Source organism: Marmota monax, unplaced genomic scaffold, assembly GCF_021218885.2.
Source record: "Marmota monax isolate L192 unplaced genomic scaffold, Marmota_monax_Labrador192_F-V1.1 WCK01_AAM20220418_F8-fsc00192, whole genome shotgun sequence".
In the NCBI taxonomy this organism is placed as follows: domain Eukaryota; kingdom Metazoa; phylum Chordata; class Mammalia; order Rodentia; family Sciuridae; genus Marmota; species Marmota monax.
The window spans coordinates 477,036-498,198 of NW_026693786.1; the positions used below are offsets into that span (position 1 = coordinate 477,036).

A 21,163-nucleotide genomic window follows, 5' to 3' on the forward strand; every position below is an offset into this window, starting at 1 on the left:
TTTTGTTTGTTATTCTGGCTACAACTTTCAATATGGTATTGAAAAAAAAGTGGTGGGAGAAAACATCCTTGTCTTGTTCCTAGTCTTAGGGGGAAAACATTTAGTTTGTCTCCATAAAGTATGATGGTAGCTGTAGGTTTTCCATAGCTGTTCTTTATGAGGCCAAGGAAGTTCCCCTCTAGTCCTAATTTTTCAGGGTTTTTGTTTGTTTTTGATATTAGGAATTGAACCTAGAGGTGATTAACCACCTAGCCACATCCTCAGCCCTGTTTGTTTGTACTTGGGTTTGGACCCATGGACACTTGACCTCAGAGCTATACCCCCCAGACTTTTTTTCATTTTTTATTTTGAGACAAGGTTGCTTAGGACCTCACTAAGTTGCTGAGGCTGACCTCAAATTTGTGATCCTCCTGCTTAAGCCTCCCCAGTTGTTGGGAATACAGGCAAGCATCACTGCATCAGGTTCCAGGGTTTTTATAATTAATGGATGTTGGATTTTGTCTGTGCTTCTTCTAAATCTACTAAGACAATCACATGTTTTTTGTCTTTTGTTCATGTAATATATTATGTTAGTATATTTTTGTATTCCTTGGATGGATTCCATTTACACATGATTCAATCTAGTATTGTTGAGAATTTTGTGTTTATATTAATGAAGGATACTCCTCTTTTGTTTTCTTTATGCATTTGTGATGTCTTTGTCTAGCTTTGGTATCAGTCCTTAGACGAAGAGTTGGGGGAAGTGTTCCCTCCATTTTTTGGAAAATATGTGAAGGATTGATGTTTTTAAAATGTTTGGTAGATTTATCATTGAAGCCATCTGGTCCTGTTTTTTTTTTTTTTTTTCTTTGTGGAAAGATTTTTAATTACTAATTCAATTTCTTTATTTTGTATCCTGATTTTGTCTGGATTCTGTCAAGTGTAATGACCCCAAGATATATTCCAGCTGGCATTGTTGCTGATCTAACCAACTGTAAATGAGCCCTCTGAATTTATTATATTTGCAACATCCCTTTCATAATGTAACATAACATTTATTTAAATTTATTTTGTTTAATTATTTTCAAAGTAGGACGTTTTCCATTTGTTTGCCTCTTCTTTTACTTAACTTTAACTTGGTGGTTGCTATCAGTTACATTGCATTGTTTTCTGATTTATAATAGAAAACCAAGAAAGGAGAAATAAATGGGAATTTACAAGTAAACAGGAAACTATAGATACACAGAGTAAACAAAGTTCTGCAGTTCATCTTGTAACAAAGTCTTTATCCTTTTCCTCAGACCAGAAGATCAATTCAGAAGTTATTAGAGTGGGAAAATAACAGATTATATCACAAGGTAAGAAATGCTAAGCAAATGGGTGCCTCATTTATTTATTTTAATTATTAAATTGAAAAAAGTACTAAATGGGGATTTTTCTAGCCATGAAAGGATTAGAGAACTAATACTCAACTATTTAGTAGATCGTTTTATAAGGTATTTTAAGTGCTGTTTCGTATCTTATGCCTATATTATTTGCTGTGACTTAACTCAGATGTATAGGTTGTAATTGTAATTAGTTTAAGTTAATATAAAATTCTTAACAAAACTGTACTTTCTTAGCTTGCTTTGCACTGGAAGTTGACTAAAAGGAAATGCGAAACTAGCAATATGATGGAGTATGTAAGTATGAAGTTGTTTTACTTAAATTTTTTGGATTTCATCCTAAATGTGACATTTTATTGTATTTATCATCTGTCAGCTATTTTTTTTCTCCTCAGATTGCTTACATCCTCTTTAGCTTTGTAGCCAACCTAAAATATCTTGACAGTTTACGATTATTTAGATGTTAAGTCTCAACTAGTGTGCTCATCTAAAAATATTGTACAATCTTGATCTTCTTTTAACACAGTCACAAACCGCAGCATATGGTGGTAAGAACAGCTTCTACTGGACAAAATATTTCTAAATGTAATCTTATCAAAACTTGCATAAAATAGAAATTAACTTCTGAATTCTGAATTCATATTTTGGCTTGTTTTTTTCTTTTTTTATTATTATTATTAGTTCAAAATATTACAAAGCTGTTGACCTATCATGTTTCATACATTTGATTCAAGCAGATTATGAACTCCCATTTTTACCCCGTGTACGTATTGCAGATTCACATCAGTTACACATCCACGTTTTTACATATTGCCATACTAGTGACTGTTGTATTCTGTTGCCTTTCCTATCCTCTACTATCCCCCCTCCCCTCCCTTCCCATCTTCTCTCTCTACCCCATCTACTGTAATTCATTTCTCTCCCTTGTTTTTTTTTTCCCTTTCCCCTCACCTCCTCTTATATGTAATTTTGTATAACAATGAGGGTTTCCTTCCATTTCCATGCAATTTCCCTTCTCTCTCCCTTTCCCTCCCACCTCTCATCCCTGTTTAATGTTAATCTTCTTCTCATGCTCTTCCTCCCTGCTCTGTTCTTAGTTGCCCTCCTTATATCAAAGAAGACATTTGGCATTTGTTTTTTAGGGATTGGCTAGCTTCACTTAGCATAATCTGCTCTAGTGCCATCCATTTCCCTGCAAATGCCATGATTTTGTCATTTTTTAGTGCATTTTTTGTGTATAAATGTGGCATTTATACACAATGGAGTATTTGTTTTTTTCTTGACTGACATTTAACTTTTAGTGAAAAAACTATATAGGTTTTAATACAGGTTCAGATTTTGTCATTTTTTAGTGCATTTTTGTGTATAAATGTGTATAAATGTGGCATTTATACACAATGGAGTATTTGTTTTTTTCTTGACTGACATTTAACTTTTAGTGAAAAAACTATATAGGTTTTAATACAGGTTCAGATTTTGTCATTTTTTAGTGCATTTTTGTGTATAAATGTGGCATTTATACACAATGGAGTATTTGTTTTTTTCTTGACTGACATTTAACTTTTAGTGAAAAAACTATATAGGTTTTAATACAGGTTCATTTTTTTTTTTTTTACTGAAAGCTATGCAACCTTGGTCATAACATAAAAATCACATATAGCTAATATGATCAATTCAGCATTATTAACATTAAAAATATTAAATTTATCCTAGCTTCAGGCTTCTGACATGCAATATATATTTAATAATAAAATCAATTTGCATCTCATAAACAAGGATTATTATAGTATCTCTTCACTTTGAATAGTTTTTAGAAAAATGTGAAAATGACCACAAAACTAAAATCTATTATTGATATAACCTTCAAAAATATCTTGTTTTTATTATTATATTTTTGAACCTTCCTGTGAATAAACTATTTTAGTCAATCCATTTGGATGCTCATATTTTTCACATATAACTTGCAAAAGATAGTAATCCTCAACTAATGCTTTGATGGAAAAATACACAAGCATAATAATTTTTTTGTAATCTGTACAACAGTTTTAATTCTTTCTAGTTTGATTTTTAAAATACAGGTGAAAGGAGCATATGATAAGTAATAGGTTTAGCTTCTCTTCCCCCAAAGGAATATTTATTGTAAATCAGGTAATAACAACTGTTAGCTACAGGAAGTAATTTTGTTTACCTGTTTAATTTTTGAATCCCCAATCTAATCACAACATAACTGTTTTATGTATTTCCCTTACTTTTTGTAATATAGGATCAAAAGATAGTCGTGTGACAATGAGTATAAGCTTTTCTGGGTTATATATATGTTATATTAATTTAAAAACTTTTGTCAACATATTCTTGTTTGTTTTTATTTTGCAGGTTATACTAATAGAATTCTTACCAAAATATCCCATATTCCGACCTGACTGAGGAGTTTTATTCAGTCACTTCTGTGTTTCCTGTCATTTCCTACCCTTAGTGCCTTGTAGATGATTATGGAATGAAGATGGTCTCCTTCGCTGTGTTCAAGTTATTCTTTATAATGGTAGAGTATTCTCCTCACTCTTTTATTTTTGTTGGTTTAAGAAGATAATTTGCACATTTTTTTGTTGTTAAATGAGGCTTGTGTTTTGCACTCTCAGTTTTCAAATAAATACACATATACATATGTACACACACACACACACACACACACACACAGTTGCCACTAAAAGTAAAACATCAGTGCTGGTGTTCAAAAAACAAAAACCTTGTTTTGAGCATGCTGCCTTATAATTTTCATACTCACTGTTTCTAAATATGCATCATTTTTTAGGCTACTTAATGCTCTGTAATCCCTTACTGGACACACTTAAATAAGCTTTTGGTAGCTTTTAGAAATGGTTTTACTCTGCTTTTAAAGAACATGCAATTAATAGCAATGGTTTGTCCTGCACTTTGCTAAAATATCACTTATGTTAGTGGATAAAATATTTAAACTCCTAAAGACTTGTAAATATTGTCTCTTTGCATAATGTAAAATGTGTTATGCCATGGTTTACAGAATGTAATATTGCTCTTATTGTATTGCCAACAATTCGCATAGATTTTAATATGAATGTCCTTTGCAAGCATCCTTTTGAATGTAGAGATGTTAACATGCTGTTTTATGGCAAAGCCATAATAAACATGTTAAAATTTCAGGTGTAGGGCAGGGTTGCCCAATGTAACAAGTGGATTAAAATTGAAGTCATTATCTCAGATATTGTGCATTGCATCCAAACCCAAGAACCTTATTTTTTTGCCATTTAATTCAGTATTTCCTGTTTTGAACTCCACCCCCACCCCCCAAAAATTTATTTGACATCTGGCAATTTCACAGCCTCACTGTCCTTCATTTCTTTCCCTTTGAATATTGCCTTTCCTTTGAAAATACACACAATTTTGACTTTTAAGAAGTTATCTTGAGATTTTACTTGTCTTGGGAGGTAATCTAGAGTCCCATGAAAGCTACTGCTAACCTTTATCTGGAATTCAGATAGTCTGTTTTGGGAAACAGAGCTACTTAAGTTACACCAAAATAATATGGAGTGGCTGAATCATGGTTAATAAAATACTTTTAATCCTCTTTTTGAGGATTTTTTTAAACATTTGGAAATTATTAATGAAGAAAGGTGTTTAGACAAAAGTATTTTAGTTGGTACATTTACCACCCAAGTAGCCAACCATTTGATTGGTATATGCGCTATTTCTCTTCACAATTAAAATGACAATACCACTCCTCTTCTACTAAGTTTGAATTTTAGTGTAACAAAAGCTTTGTATCACTTCAAGTAAAAGACAGATGTTTGCCTGTGTCTAGGCATTATTTGTAATTCATAGTGCTAAAGATAAATTTAAAGTGTCTGGGATTGAATAATATTCTATTTGTCATCTTACAATCTTGCTGCTTTTAGTAAGCTTTTTTAGGCAAGTATTCATCCCAGTGAAGAGAACAATCATTTCTTCACATAAGGTGAAACCTTTTTAGGCTACTTTTAAAATGCATTCCTAATTTGAAGTTCACAGTCCTTGACCATTAGAAAAAGAAAAAAAGAGACACTATGTGATGGGAGATTATGATTGTTTGCACAAAGACTCTGGAGTTCCATTATCCCCATGCCACCCAGCCACCCCAGTTCTCTTTTAATATATTATGTATGCCTGCAAATATCATGTGTCTGCCTGCTGCAAAATTGAAGGTGTATTTTTATAGAAATGGTGGAAACCTCTGAAAATACATACCCACTGTCTTGTTTTCTAGTTAAGATCAGGGAAAAATTGTATCTGTGGTTTATGTTCCAGGTAATGTCATTAAAATTATGCTTCAGACTGTGACATTTTAATACCAAAACTGATTGCCAGCATAATATAGAATTTCTAATTATCACTGATAGAATAATTGTTTTTAAATGTCAACCCTTATAATCTTATTTTTCCTGTAACCTTAGAATTTGAACATATGGTTATCATAGTAACTTTTTCTGCCATGTATAAATCATACTTGGTTTTGTTTAAAGAACAGGAAGTGGTGAATTGTTTCCATGAAACAGATATTAACAATAGTGTGTCTGGAGGTAACAGAACATAGAATTCAAGACACAATTGTATTTGTCATAAAAACAATTTGACAGAATGTGTAATTTTAATTTTAACCAATCACTCTTAATTTTTTTTTTTTTTTTTAGTTTTCATTATTCTGGTTAATCAATCTTAGTTTCTTAAACTACCCAGAAAACACCCAATTTTATTTTCTTTTTTCTATCACTTTCTCTCTCCTGTGATGGTTTTTTCAAACTTCCCTTGTAGGAGGCTGATTAGCAATTGGGTATTTTGGAGTGTTGGGGGGAGTTGTTTTCTTTTTAATGAGATTGGCATCAGTGAATACTGAAATGACAAGAGTACACTGTGGTGATTAATTCCTCCCCCACTGAGGCTTTTATTTTTATCCTCAGGATAGAGCATAGTTGTATTTTTCCATTGGGTTAGTAAAATGTTTTGTGGAAGTTGTTTTTCAATTGAAAAAAGTAATTTTGAATTTCTTTGTTGTATAATATTCCTTTATGAAATCTTCCATGGTGGTTTCCAGAGAAAAATGACATGTATTTGCCAAAGTATATAAATCTCAGTAGGTATTAAAGTTACAAGTTAAAATAGTTCTTTAAAATTCATTTTCCAATGCTTCTTGTTTGGTCAAAGATTCTGTCCTAACAAATTGATTGAATTGATAATTTTAAAGCTCATCCAAAAAGCCAAGAGCATATGTGGTATTGATAAAAATATAGACAAGTATTATTTATAGATGTATTAACTCCATTACAGACATGTCCTCTTCACTTTGTTCCCTTCTTGTCCCCATGTTAATTTAGGAGCGAGTAGTCAAATTTTAAAAGTGGAAAAGTGCCTTGTCTTTTTCTGAAGAAAGATAATGTGTAAGGAAGCAGAGTGAATGAATTAGTAGATCATTAGATTAGAAATTGTTCTTTCGAGTAGGTATAAGACATATTGAGTTTCTTTTATTTATTAAACACTCTGTTTCCTTGTTTTCCTCCAATCATATGATATATTAATGACAAAATATTACAGAAGAGGACTATCAGTCACTTAAAAATTTGTATAATTTTAATGCTAGTAAACATGTAATTTAACATGGTTTTGGAAGGACAGTGGTTTTTGACTGAAACCCTACCAAAGCCCACTTAAGTATTTAATGTCCATACTCTTATGACTTGTAAACACTAATGTCTGAGAAATTAAATCATGTTAATTTTTATCACTCTGCCATTTTAATGAAATTTATTTGTGGTTTTTGATAATTTGAGTAAAGTTCAGTAACATTTGTAAGCTTTGAACAAATAGGGTTTTTCAAATGTATGAGAGCTTTAAAAAAATCATTAGCATTATAATTTTGTTTACAGATAAGCCACCTCTTTAAAAAAATTAAACCTTACTACTTGAACATAAAACCCCAAACAATATTTCATTAGAATTTAATATATTGGTCTAGCAAGATATATAAATTATATTCATTTGACTAATGGGAGAAGATTCACATAGTGGAAATACCTTTTGCTAATTTGATTATAAGTGCTCAAATTCATTAAAATTGGGTCCTCTTATTCCTTTAAAAGTCTGCTTTTAAAGCAAAATCTATTCTGCAAAACAATTTTCAAGTTATTCAAGTTCCCTTAAGTGGTAAACTATTAGAATTTTCAGTAAAATGAATACGTTTACTAATAACTGTTCATGTAATATGTGGGCTAAAAAGGGATACATCTATAAAGATATCTATATCTACTTATAAATTTATATATTTATAAATATATAAATATATTTATAAATAGATATAGGTATATATTTATAGATATATCCCTATCTTTCCCTAATTTCCCTTACCTGATTCTGAGCCAGCCTTTTTATTTTGATGATGGCAACCTGAGAATACATTCCATTTTCTGTGGACTTTGTCAAACTCATACTATATGAAGTAATGATCTAATATTGTGGACTCTAGGCAGTTAACTTAAATAGCATGTCAGTGTTTTTGTCTGTAAAATTATGGGGTTGAACCTAGAAATGGACAGAAAATTAGAGATTATCTAACATTCTGAGATTCTAGAATTCCACAGGAAAGTTTTATTCTACAGAATCTCAGAATGATTATTTTCAGACCTACTACCCTTTGTGGAAACTCTCGCAGTGCCTTGCACACAGTAAAAGTTCAGTTTGCTTGCTGGCTGGTAGTTGATGTGTGTTAATATCATACAGGCTCAAAGAACCTGATGCCTGCTAGACCTTAGTCCACCTCGATGATAAAAGTGAATGTAGATTCCCTAGTAACTGAGGTCTGAGGTCTCTGAGCTTTGCCTATGTGAAATCTCACAGTGCAGTTGGTATCCAGGCAAGAATTATAGCTGTGACAACAATGGAGATATGGAAGGATCCACTCTGAAGTTTTAATGTGAAGAGTTTCACATCCTATCCAACATTTGCTTCAGTGTCTTATCAAGTTCCACACTTTCAAAAAGATCTTTTGGAACAAATTGATAAAATTTGGTAGAAAGGGAAATGGTGTGGAATTCAAACCCAAGTCACTTCTAGTTTAATTCTTAGCTCTGCTGCTTAATTCCTCTGTACCTCATGTCCTCATTGCTGAAGTGGGGACAATAATCTGGACCTACCTCACAGGGGAATTGAGGATTTTTTCACATATTTGTGTGATTTGAAGATGATAGAAAGATATACTGGATATCATAATTGTGTAATTTCTAAAGAGATTCCTTGAAATCCATGTCGTTATGTTTTTCTTTCACAGAACGAGTGTTGCAGTTTATCTATATATCAGTAGTAAATTTTGTTATTGATTCCTTGTTTGTTAAACATGAATTATTGTATTATGTTAATACTTGATTTAGGGAGGAAAAGCAGGGGATGTAAACCAGTGGTTCCCAACTTGGGGTAGATGAAATTAGCAGTGGGGTTATCCTTAATCCTTTTGCATTATTTCAAAAAAGATACTAGAAACCATACTTTGACCCATAATATTCCTGCTACACAGCCAACTAATACATGGAATTTCCATGCATTTTGCTTATATTCTTTCAATTCTGTCTGTTAACACTGATTAGAAGCTGTGAATGATTATGTGCTTTTGATTAATACAAAAAAATGACAAAAATTTATTATTATATACTTGAAAACATAAAGAAGGAATCATGAAGAGATGTATATGGCAAAAATGTTGGGAGCCACTTTTATAAAGGAACTAAGGTTATTTGACCCTTTCCACAGATTGCTTACCTGGTCCCTAAATAATTAAATGCTAGGGGGGTGGGGGCGTAGAGAGAGAGAGAGAGAGAGAGTGTGTGTGTGTGTGTGTGTGTGTGATGGCTACATTGGGCTGTATAACTTCAGGTTGGAATTTGCCTTCAGCTTTTTTTTTCTGTTTCAGGATGATGTAATTGAGATAATTCATTGAGGTGTGTACATGTGACTCATACACACATAGGATTGCAAATGTGGAAAGTGTTATACTGTCACATTCTAGCATTGGACTAAATATCAATTTCTGAGTCTTAAAGTAGTTCTGTGTATAAATTCGGTGTGATGAATCAAGGCAATAATTTCTCAAATGTTGCTTTTATTCCTGCTTATTTCATTTAAGCTTTTATCTTGGCTTATTTTCTTAACTTTCTGTTTTTTCTAGTAAGCAAATAGTGTAAAATTGTTTTAATGCTTGGACTTTGGAAAAAGTTATAAATGTTTGAAATTATATAATCTACAAGCTAGTTTGCCATTCTTGGACTATGTACAAAATGAGTCTTGGTGGTGAGAACAGGACATCCAAATAGCTAGAAAGTGGATATTGATCAAAACATCTGCTTGAAAAGGCTACAATTTCTACTTTTGACAGTGGATTCCTGTTGCGACAGCATTACCAGAAGAGAATAATAGTGGATATGTCTATCCAAACAAAGAACTTTCATGCATCTTGTAGTGTTCCATAGCCTGTGGAATGAATTCATTTTTCTCCCTTGAGTCCAGGAATGATCCCCCTGGAAGAACTCAACCTATATACAGCTGTGCCAAAATGAAGGATACCTGCCTCTCTGAAACTTTCACTGCTGCTTCTGTCGTTGTTCACTTGTCAGATAAAATTTTATTCTCAGGATGCAAAATTAAAATAAAGTACAAATCTATGTTAGTGAATTGGGTGTTTCGGGGAACATCTTTTTTTCTTCTTCACTTTCTTATTCTTCCTTTTGAAGATCGTATTTCACATTTTACCTCTTGTCACATTGGTGAGTGCTATGTCTGATTCTATAAGTAATTTATGGCATACATCAGGTTTGGGAGCCCTTGTTTTGCCCAGTGTTTGGCATGTGGCCAAGTAGAAAGTTATTCTTGAATGACGTTGCATTCACCCTGCAAGCCTACCTGTGAAGTATAATATTAAAATTAGGAGGGGCTGGGGTTGTGACTCCGTGATACAGCATGCGTGAGTTACTGGGTTCGATCCCTGGCACCACATAAAAATAAAATAAAGGGATTGTGTCCATCTACATCTTAAAAAACGAGTATTTACAATTAGGGGGCTCTGGATATAGCTCATGTGGTAGAGTGTTTGCCTTGCATGCACAAGGCCCTGGGTTCAATCCCCAGCACTATCCCCCCCCCCCAAAAAAGTACAAACTTACCAAGCATAAGTGTGTAGTGTAAGGAGTGGGGAATGTGAAGTTACTTGACAGAAGTTTTGACTCTCCTCATCAGATTATGGAAGAAATTTAAGTTGCTTTTTAAACTGATTAAAATGCAATAATATTAGATTTGTTTACTCTAAGCTTAATTCTTATGAATTCATTAAAAACAAACTATAGAATATTTCCCGGTACCTGTGGTAATTGTATTATTTTTTTATTTGTGGTAATTGTACTATTTCAAAAAGATTTGAAATTTCAAAATATTAAGGCATAGATGACACACTTAAACCTACACAGAAGTTTCATATTTTTTGTTTTGAAAAGACTGAGGATTGAATTATGCTGAGGATTGAACCTAGGGCCTCCTGTGTGAAAGCATGAACTCTACACTGAGCTACACCATGAGCCCCTAAAATTCTCCTTTTAAACTTTTATGGATGAGGGAAATATACATACTTCTTGTTGATGAGGTCTTAAATGTGAAGTAGGATGTGCTATGTGGGAAGTGCTTGTATGTTATATTTTATATTAAGGGTGGAAGCCACATGCCTTTAAATCTGCCAGTAAAGAATACTTAGCTTTATTTAGAGAACAAGGGGAATTTTTATTGAGAGAATAAAAATAGAAAGCTTTCTAGATTTCCAAGTGAGTGATGAGAGTATAGCTTGCAAAACTAAAGAAGAAAAGTATACAACTATTTGATCAAAAACAGTAGAGGTAATCATGAAGCAAATGGAGTGAATTCTATTGCCCAGAGATTGACATACCAAAGTCTACCCTTAGTAGTGGTTTTAATTTCTGTACATACAATTACCTTTGGTTAACCTCAGTAGAAATATATACATATTTGTCTTGACCCTTTCAACTCTTTCAAGACATAGTGACCATGTACATAAATTTATTGTATACATATTTATTTTATTTGTACTACTGGGGATTGAATCCAGCATGCTAGGCAAGTACTGAGCTTCATCCCCAATCCTTTTTAAAATTTTTATTTTGAGACAGAGTCTTGCTATGTTTTCCAGGTTACTCTAAAAAATCTACAATCCTCTTGCCTCAGCTGCCAGAATATCTTGGATTAATACTTAACTCTTCATAAGATAATTAAATATAGAAAATTCTCTAGGGGATACTAGAATTTTCCAGTTGTAATTACCAAGAAAATCGAGAAGTAATCTTCTTGCAAAAATCAGGACACTTGGTAAACCTGATTTTGTCATACCCAATGTTATGTTATTTTGATATCATATACTACTTATGAATACACACACACACTATAGTAAACAGCAGACATCTTGTTTACTGAAATGAGCTCTATATTCTGGGTTTGGTGTGGGATTTTTTAAAAAAAAAAATACTATTTAAAAAAAAATAGTTTGGACTGGGATTGAATTATTTGGTAGAAGGTAGAAGAAATAAGGAAATACAATCCACCAGTAGACCTCTGAAGTAGCTGAGAGTCCAGTTCTGATTTCTTTAGTCAAAGAAAGTATCCTGGCTGAGGTTGTGGCTCAGCGGTAGAGCACTTGCCTAGCACATGCAAGGCCTGGGTTCGATCCTCAGCACCACATAAAAATAAATAAAGGTATTACGTCCAATCAAAACTAAAAAAATAAATGTTTAACTATTTAAGAAAGTATCCTGAACTGTGTACAGTTCACAAGAATTTTCGCAGATGAAATGTGGGCAGCAATGTAGATTTTTTTTTTAGAGAGAATTTTTTAATATGTATTTTTTAGTTTTCGGTGGACACAACATCTTTATTTTATTTTTATGTGGTGCTGAGGATGGAACCCAGCACCCCGCGCATGCCAGGCAAGTGCATTACCGCTTGAGCCATCTCCCCAGCCCAGCAATGTAGATATTTAGAGTAGAATAAATGATAATCCAAACAGATAGCAGAGGGATATAAAGGGGACTTGTAAATGCTTTTGAAAAATAAATCCCCGATGTTGGTAAAGTTTTAATAGATAAAGGGTAGAGTAGGGGATTCTTAGAGATTTTAGTGAGACTTTGCCTCTAAGGTAGATGAATGTGGTCTTGCAGAGAGAGCGCTCAACTTGGAATGAAACTGTCTAGATTCAAATTCTGGCTTCACATATGACTAGCTTTGATATTTGAGTCTTTGGTGCATTTATGAGATGGGATGAATATAGTAACTCTTGTCTTTCAAGAATATTGTAAGGATGTATGAGATTATGGATATGGAAGGACTTTCAATAGTGTAAAATGAAGGAGAATATTGCTGTTAACCAGGACCTTTCAATACATAGTAGCCACAGGGCACAGTGGAAAATGGAGGGATCCCCTCTCAGGAGAGCTAAATTGATGGAACACCTACCGCTATCAGGCTTCCATTTGTTTTCTTGGAATATTCCACATTTGTGTGCAAACCTCAGTGGCATGTACTGCTATAGATTATTAATTAATTTATTTTGCCGCTTGCTTTTCCCCTTCAAACATAGTGTCTATTTTTTAAAAATTTTTTCTGGACAGCATGCTTTTATTTTGTTTATTTTTATGTGGTGCTAGTGATGGAACCCAGTGCCTCGCACATGCTAGGCACACACTCTGCCACTGAGCCCTAGCCCCAGTCACAAACATAGCCTCTTAAGGGGGTCTTGCCTCCTTTGAAATCTTTTAATTGGCTTCCAATAAACTGACCTTACGGTTTTCAGCAGCTTATGCCTTGTTTTCCTAATATTCAGGTGGCATTTTTATACCACTTTTGAGAATGTATCCTGAACACATTGAGTCAGGCCTCACTGTGATCAGTGATTCATATCTGTGAGATTACTGGCAAGGGTTAAGAGGACAGTGATCATAGAACAAGGGAAGCATGCAGGATCTAAACTCACTGGTTTGGCCTCGTGAACATGATATTCTAACCAATTCTTTGCATTTAATTTTAAGCTTTTGGGAACCATATTATAGAATGATATAAAATGTTATATATATCAAAAAGATCTTTGAGGTCACCAATTCCAATACAACTTACTGTCTCCAGAGGGGAGGCTAGGATTTGCTTTTTCTTGTTTTGTTTAAATTATTTCTTGTGGTTTTTTTAATATTTATTTTTTAGTTTTTTTTAGGTGGACACAATATTTTTTATTTTTATGTGGTGCTGAGGATCGAACCCAGCGCCCCAGCCCTGGGATTTGCTTTTTTTTTTTTTTTTTTTTTTTTTTAAGAGATGGAATTTTTTTTTTAAATATTTACTTTTTAATTGTAGTTGGACACAATACCTTTATTTATTTATTTATTTATTTACGTTTATGTGGTGCTGGGGATCGAACCCAGGGCCTCTCACGTGCGAGGCGAGCGCTCTACCACTGAGCCACAATCCCAGCCCCGAGAGGGAATTTTTTTAATATTTATTTTCCTCAGTTTTCTGTGGACACAACATGTTTTTATTTTTATGTTGTGCTGAGGATCGAACCCAGCGCCCTGCGCATGCCAGGCGAGTGCGTTATCCGTTGAGTCACATCCCCAGCCCTGGGATTTGCTTTTAATGGCAGAGTTGGAACTGAAGTTAAGGTTGCCTGATTCCCACTCCAGTATTTCTTATTTTGTTTTCTTTGAATTATCTTTGCATTGTTAAGAACAGAACCACCTCCCTTCTCCCTCCAGCCCCATCATCTCATTGTCTGATCTCTAGATGATACAATGCTCCAAGCAGCATAATGCCAACTGTTAAGTAATCTAGAGATGTCAGAGAGCTGTCAAGGAGTGAGCCAAAAGATCTAACTTTTCACAGTATGCCTTTTTCTTTTTTTTTTTTCCCCTTCTTCGTGGTTCTGTGGATTGAACCAGGGCCTTGTGCATAGGAAGCAAGCACTCTACCAACTGGCTTATATTCCCAGCCCACAGGCTGTCTTTTGTTCTTTCTCTTTTCATTATATTTTCATAGGATCTGTGGCTATAATATTTTCTTCACATGTTTTCTTATAATTTTCATGGTGTTTATTATGTTTGATGACTGGAGAATATTCATTCTAATTAATAGCAGAGTTTACTTGCAGTCCATTGCTTCATCTGAAACGTAAGGTGGGGCAGCAAAGAAATTATATTTAAATAAAATAACCTCAAAGATTTTAGTTTTGTCATTGTATTATAGGACTTAAACAGTTATCCATGGTGAGCTTTTGAACAATTGCATTTTTCACCATAAAAAGATCGATGGAAAAATAAAAAAAGATCAATGGTTTTGTACAAATGCCTTTTAATTTATTCATAATTGTTTATTTGGAATATATCCCAGAAATAGGATTGCCAAGTTAAAGGGTAGGTTAACTTTAATGCCTCCTGAGGCATAGTACCCAATTGTGCTCCATAAAAATTTACACTGTCTAATGTTATCACTATCAGAAACTGAAAAACAATCCTTGCTTTTTGACAGCCTCTGCATTGTTGGGCTCCTTTTTTATTATTAACTTAACAAAACTTAAAATGAATTTAATAAGTAATATAGTTCAAACTTCTAGGAAGGCTGAACATCCTTTCAAGTATGGTTTGCTCCTTTTAGACAGTAAATCACAGTTATGAAGATAATGAACATGGGTGCTAGGTAGATCTGAATTAAGCAATTTAGTAGCTCTTTTTTTTTTTTTTTAGATATTTATTTATTTATTTTAGTTCTCGGCAGACACAACATCTCTGTATGTGGTGCTGAGGATCGAACCCGGGCCGCACGCATGCCAGGCGAGCGTGCTACCGCTTGAGCCACATCCCCAGCCCTAGTAGCTCTTTTTATAAAAAAGAATTTATATTTGTCAATGGAATAAAATTATATATATATATTTATTTTTATTTATATATATTATAGCTGAGGATGAAACCCAAGGCCTCACACATGCCAGGGAAGTGCTCTACCACTGAGGCACAACTCCAGCCCTTTTAGTAGCTTTTTGATCTAGAAGAAGTTACTTTACTTTTCTAATCCTCACATTCCTCATTGATATAAACATATTAATAGTATGAAATTATTAGTGTTCTTATGATTTTTCATTGAGACAAAATATGGAAAGGTAGAACAAAAGTTCACTAAATTTTAGATATTTTTACATGATTTTGGGTAATGGCATAATGGAATGGAGAGAACACTGGACTGAGGATTTTTTTCATCTTATTTTTAATTTTTTTTTATCCTTGTAGATGGACAGCATGACTTTATTTTATTTTATGTGGTGGTAGGGATTGAACCCAGTGCCTCATATGTGCTAGGGAAGCACCCTGACACTGAGCTACAGCCCTACCTCAAGAGTAAGGATTTTTTTAAAGCTAGGATCCTTGTCTTGCCTCTTTCTTAACTGAGATATCTTTTTTGTTTGTTTGTTTGGTGGTGCTGGGGATTGACCTCAGGGCCTTGTGCATGCCAGGGAGGCACTCTATCAAGTGAGCTATATATCTTCAGCCCTGAACTGGGATATCTTAAGCAATATGAACTTAAGTCCATTTATCCATTAACAAATTAATCCACTTATGAGGTGGCAGGCATCATGATTTAATCAGTGCCTAAATGCCTCACCTCTGAACCTTGCTGCACCAGGGACATTTCTTTTTTTTATATCTTTTTAAAAATTTTTTTTATTTTAAAAAATAAATGCCAGTGGAATGCATTACAATTCTTGGACATTTCTTATCCAAATTTTAACAATGATAAATGTGAAACTTTCATCTGTTATTTATGAAGAATAACTTTACCCTTCTATGGAGTAGATTTTTCTCCCCTTGATCAAACCTACCCAGTGATATCTCAAGCTACCCAATGTGTAGCTATCAATTCCATGGAAGAAAATTGATTTCTCTAACCAGAACTGCTTGGAGACTCAGTAGTAACCAAGTTAAACTATGGAGTATACCTGTCCTTAGGTAGACTGCAATCTGCCAGGATCTGGAATTTTGATACATCTATGAACTAGTGTAGTCCTTGTAAACAGAAATAACTTCCAGCATATTCACACCTCCTTCCTTAGCTGGGGATTGACTTTCAATCCTTTGGATGGCTATCTCCAATATGTGCATCTTAAGACAAGTAAATAAGGAAGGAAGGTTGATTTGCTGCTCAGAATAACATGGAATCAGATTACAACCCTGAGCTATGTGCATTTTGGTTTATTATTTAGGCCATCAGAAACCTTTTAATTGTGACAGCTATAGCTTCCCAATTCTAGATTCCCTTCACTATGAATAAAACATTCACTAGTCTGACTACCACTGTGTTCATGTTTGGAATGCTCTCCCAACTATAGGCTTGTAAAGTAGACTTATCTGACCATCCATATGATAGAGATCTTTCCTTTTTTGTATTGTCTGTCTCACTCACTGTGACCCTTTATTATCAACTATAAGTAATATGTGCTATTTCTGCAAATATATTTTGTATTATGACCATACCGATTTTTAAAAACTACAGTATAGCTTTTTAAATGTTCATATGTCTCTATAAGAATGTGTATTTGGGTCTGGGGTTGTGGCTCTGTGGTAGAGTGCTCACTGAGCACGCTTGAGGCACTGGTTTGATCGTCAGTACCGTGTAAAAATGAAGATATTGTGTCTGCCTAAAGCTAAAAAGCAAACATTTTTTTAAAATGTATATTTTTCAAACCATATTATCCTATCAGGGAAGAAAAAGTTTTAGGTTTCCTCTGTCTCCCTGAAAGGCACCCTAGCACAGCATGTGGTAACACTAGGCATTAATGAAGACAAGTAATGAGAAATTAAGTCAAAAGTTGGCCAATTAAATGTAGGGTTTTCCTGGAAATGAGCAGGAATTCCAGATGTGCAGTGTGCCAAAGGTCCTTGAGTCTAGACATTCTTCTGTATCAATGGCTTATATAGATTTATACTGGTATAACCAAGACTTTACATATCTATATGCTTTTTATACCTTTATTTTAATTATTTTTCTTTATGTGGTGCTGAGGATGCCATCCAGGGCCTCACACCTGCTAGGGAAGCACTGCACCCCTGAGGCACAACCCAGCCCCTCTGTAAGGCTTTTAACACTTTCATAGCTTTTCCATTTCTCTTTCACCAAAAAAAAAAAAAAAATCTGCCAGATACTAGAGCAGACAAAATTGTCTCCAATTTGAAAACAGGAAAATCAGACTTAAAATGGAGAGTTGTTAGTGATTTACCCAAGGTCAAAACGCCAGAACCATGATCTCCCTACTAATTTTTACTTCATTAAAAAAAATAATACCCACATCTTGGTGTACCTGTTTTGAATTGTCCACTCCCAATCCTTGATATTTTTGCAATTCTAAAGTTCTGATACAAGGCAGAAATGGTCTGGATTACCTCTAGAATGAAAATTAGAGTTTTTGATGTGGGGGAGGGGGAGTTAGAGGTCATCTAGGTCTACTCTCAAAAGCATGGACAGGTTTAGGTGCTGCTTAGGTTGCCCACCGTATTAAAACAAATTTTTTTAAAGTGGTTCATGTTCAAAGAACTGAATAGAAACGCAGTAGGCAGAAGGTGCTTTGTGGTCATCTGAAGGATTTTAACGAGTTAAAAATGGCAATGGGGGCCGGAAGTCCCTTTCATCAAGAAATCGCAACAATGCAGGCGGAAGGGGAGGGAACAGTTGACCTGTGTTCCGTTTTTTTTTCTTTTGGGGGGGTCGTTTATTTATTTATCTATTTGTTTATTTAATTCTGGCTTTTTGGTACTGGGGATTGAACCCAGGGGCTCTTGACTGGCGAACGACATCCCCAGCCATTATTGCATTTTAGAGACAGTGTCTCGCTAACTTGCTGAGACTGGGTTTGAACTCTGTCTCCTGCACTCAACTGCCCGAGCCACGTGGGCCACCAAGTGTGGCAGAGTCCCGGCTGTTAAATTGGGCTTTGGAGAAGATTAGAGAGACTGCCAGAGCGTTGGAGGCAAAATAATTGGGTCTCAGCAGGAGGGTGGAGGACTGCAAACACCTGTAGGCAACTCAGTGGTTAATGCAGGTAAATTCTGTGCACGTGGTTCCCGTTCACCACCACTGAGAGCACATTCCGTACCTTTTGTAGCCTTCTCCGTGTCCAGGGACCGGATCCTTCTGCGCTCATGAAATACTGCTGAGAAGTCGAGTAATTACTGTCCAGGCAGGAAGGGGTCAAGCTTTGAGGTGAACATTTGACAACATTCAGAGGCAGCTTGCCACCGCTTCCCACAGCCCAAGGAAGGGAAGAGTACTTAATACGTATCCCCACTTCCTCCAAGTGGAGGCTGACATTTTCTTGCTGCTTCACCCAGCAGGAGGGACTACCTGGGCTTTATTATGACACAGGGCTTTTAGGATGCAGCAAGGAAGCGACATTTTTCTCTTCCCGCCTCTGCCCCTGAGCCCCACCCCCTACTCATTCCCTGGTCACAAGCTTCCTATGCTTTTGGTAGAAAAAAGGGCAGTGAGGAGAAAAGCGCGCTCCGGCTGAAGTTCACCTTGTGTTCTGCCAGCCTTGGGCAGTCAATAAACTGCCATTTGACCTCAGTCTTGCGGGTCAAGGTGAGCAAGCACGTTCCCAGCTGGGCTCCTTTTCGCCTCTGCCCACATCTTAGACTCTGGCATCCCTAGCTCAGGGCTTATCTGCTTCAGAGTTCCCCAGTGGTAGAGCAGTTAACCCTTACCTGTCAGTTCCGTCTATCCCGGCCCCAAATTCAGTGGTTTAATTGCGAATCCCTGTCTGGATAGCAAAAGTCAGAGAGACCTGAAGCCGAGTGCAATACAAGGGGCCACGTGGAGCTGGGAGATAAAGAAAACTGGCTTTACAGAGGTAAGGTCTTAATTTGTTCTCACTACCTAATGGAGGAAGGGACCTCCACTGGTCATGAGTTCAAAGAAACTCAGATCTTGTTTCTCAAACTCCAGAGGAGCTAAGGAGAAACCACCTCCAGTAGCTCTCCAGGTGTGCGAGCATGTGTTTGATTTGGTTTGGTGTGTACCAGGGATTGAACTCAGAGTTGCTTGACCACTGAGCCACATCCCCAGCCATATTTTGTATTTTATTTAGAGAAAGGGTCTCACTGAGTTGCTTAGCGCCTTGCTTTTGCTGAGGCTGGGTTTGAACTCCCCATCCTAACTGCCTCAGCCTCCAGAGCCACTGGGATTACAAGTATGTGCCACTGTGCCCTGCTGCTCTCCAGGCGCTTTTTTTTTTCTGTGTGTGTGTGTGTGTGTGTGTGTGTTTTGTTATTTCTCTTTTTCCTGTACTAGGCTCCCTTTTCCACCCACAATCTATAATACTGTACCAGGGGTTCTATTTAATGGAAGGCAGCCAAAATGATGAACAGGATAGCTTTTATTTTTTTTTAATTTTTTATATTTATTTTTTAGTTGTAATTGGACACAATATCTTTATTTCACTTATTTATTTTTATGTGGTGATGAGGATCAAACCCAGGGTCTCACACGTGCTGAGTCACAACTCCAGCCCAATAGTATAGGTTTAAAAAAAATTTTTTTAGTTGCCAATGGACTTTTATTTTAGTTCTTTATATGTGGTGCTGAGAATCAAACCCTTGCCTCACACATGCTAGGCAAGCGCTCGACCACTGAGCCATAACTCCAGCTCAGTATAGCTTTTTTTAAACCGAGGATTGAACCCAAGGCTTTGAACTTCTGATCCTCAACCTCCAAGTCCCTGGGATTACAGGCATGACCACTGTGCCTGGCAACAGTACAGCGTTCCAAGCTTTGAACAAAATGACATTCTAATGTCTACGTGCACTTGGGTACCAGTGAAGTGAGGAAGAATTGTTCAAGGAGGTTAGATTTTTTCTATAATGAACTAATTCATAGTCCTTTTCTGTTTTTCACTTCTATGTGGTTCATCCTCCATTGAGAATATTGAAAAATTTATCTGATGAACCATATAAACTGAAGCATTACACATCCACTTTGGGGGGTCTGGGGTAGTGACTCAGTGGTAGAATGCTCGCCTAACACGTGCGAGGCCCTGGGTTCGATCCTTAGCACCCATGGAAATAAATAAATAAATAAAGGTTTTGTGCCCAACTATAACTAAAAATTAAAATATTTTAAAAAACCCATACACTTTGGATTCCCTCCTCCGCCTTGTTAAAGTACCCTAACCTTCCCATAATTATAATCTCACCTTCCACAAAATCTGAATCAATGCATACCTCCTGCTTCTTTGCTTCCTAAAACATGGAGTGATGAATGTGAGGATGTCTTCAAAGTACTTTGATCTCGAAGATATTAAATGTGCACATTTTATTTGCATTTGGTTCTCTATTTTTGTTTTTCCTGGTTTTTTATTTGCATTTCTGAGGTCCAATCCAGGACCTGGTGCATACTAGGTAAGCCCTCTACCACTGACCTACACCCCAGCCTTATCCTGGATTTTAAAAAAACATTTCTTTAGCAGGGCACAGTGGCTCATTCCTGTAATTCCAGAGATTGGGGAGGCTGAGGCAGTAGGATCCCAAGTTCAAGGCCAACCTCACCAACTTAAATGAGATCCTGTCTCAAAATAAAATAAATGAATAACAAAGGGCTGGAAATGTGACCCAGTGGTAAATGCCCTTCATTCCATACCATGTACCAAAAAAAAAAAAAAATGCTTTTAAAGC

General features: G+C 35.5%; 1 protein-coding gene and 1 non-coding gene across 3 annotated transcripts in view; one reads left to right on the top strand and one right to left on the bottom strand.

Annotated features, from left to right (window-relative positions):
• Positions 1–21,163, top strand: part of Chic1 (cysteine rich hydrophobic domain 1) — a 95,548-nt gene that overhangs the window by 33,455 nt on the left and 40,930 nt on the right. Inside the window, exons 4-6 of one of the 2 annotated variants that reach the window (XR_006855610.2) lie at positions 1,281–1,337; positions 1,602–1,661; positions 3,738–3,903. Coding sequence is in view for 1 of the 2 variants with exons in the window: in XM_046462164.2 (XP_046318120.1) it covers positions 1,281–1,337; positions 1,602–1,661; positions 3,738–3,788 (168 nt within the window). In the remaining variant the exon portion in view is untranslated. Of the gene's footprint in view, positions 1–1,280; positions 1,338–1,601; positions 1,662–3,737; positions 10,086–21,163 lie in introns of those variants that run through there. The other variant, XM_046462164.2, reaches the window with a different exon arrangement.
• Trnaa-cgc (transfer RNA alanine (anticodon CGC)) lies at positions 13,855–13,927 on the bottom strand. Its single transcript has one exon. It is a non-coding gene; the product is annotated as a tRNA-Ala (tRNA).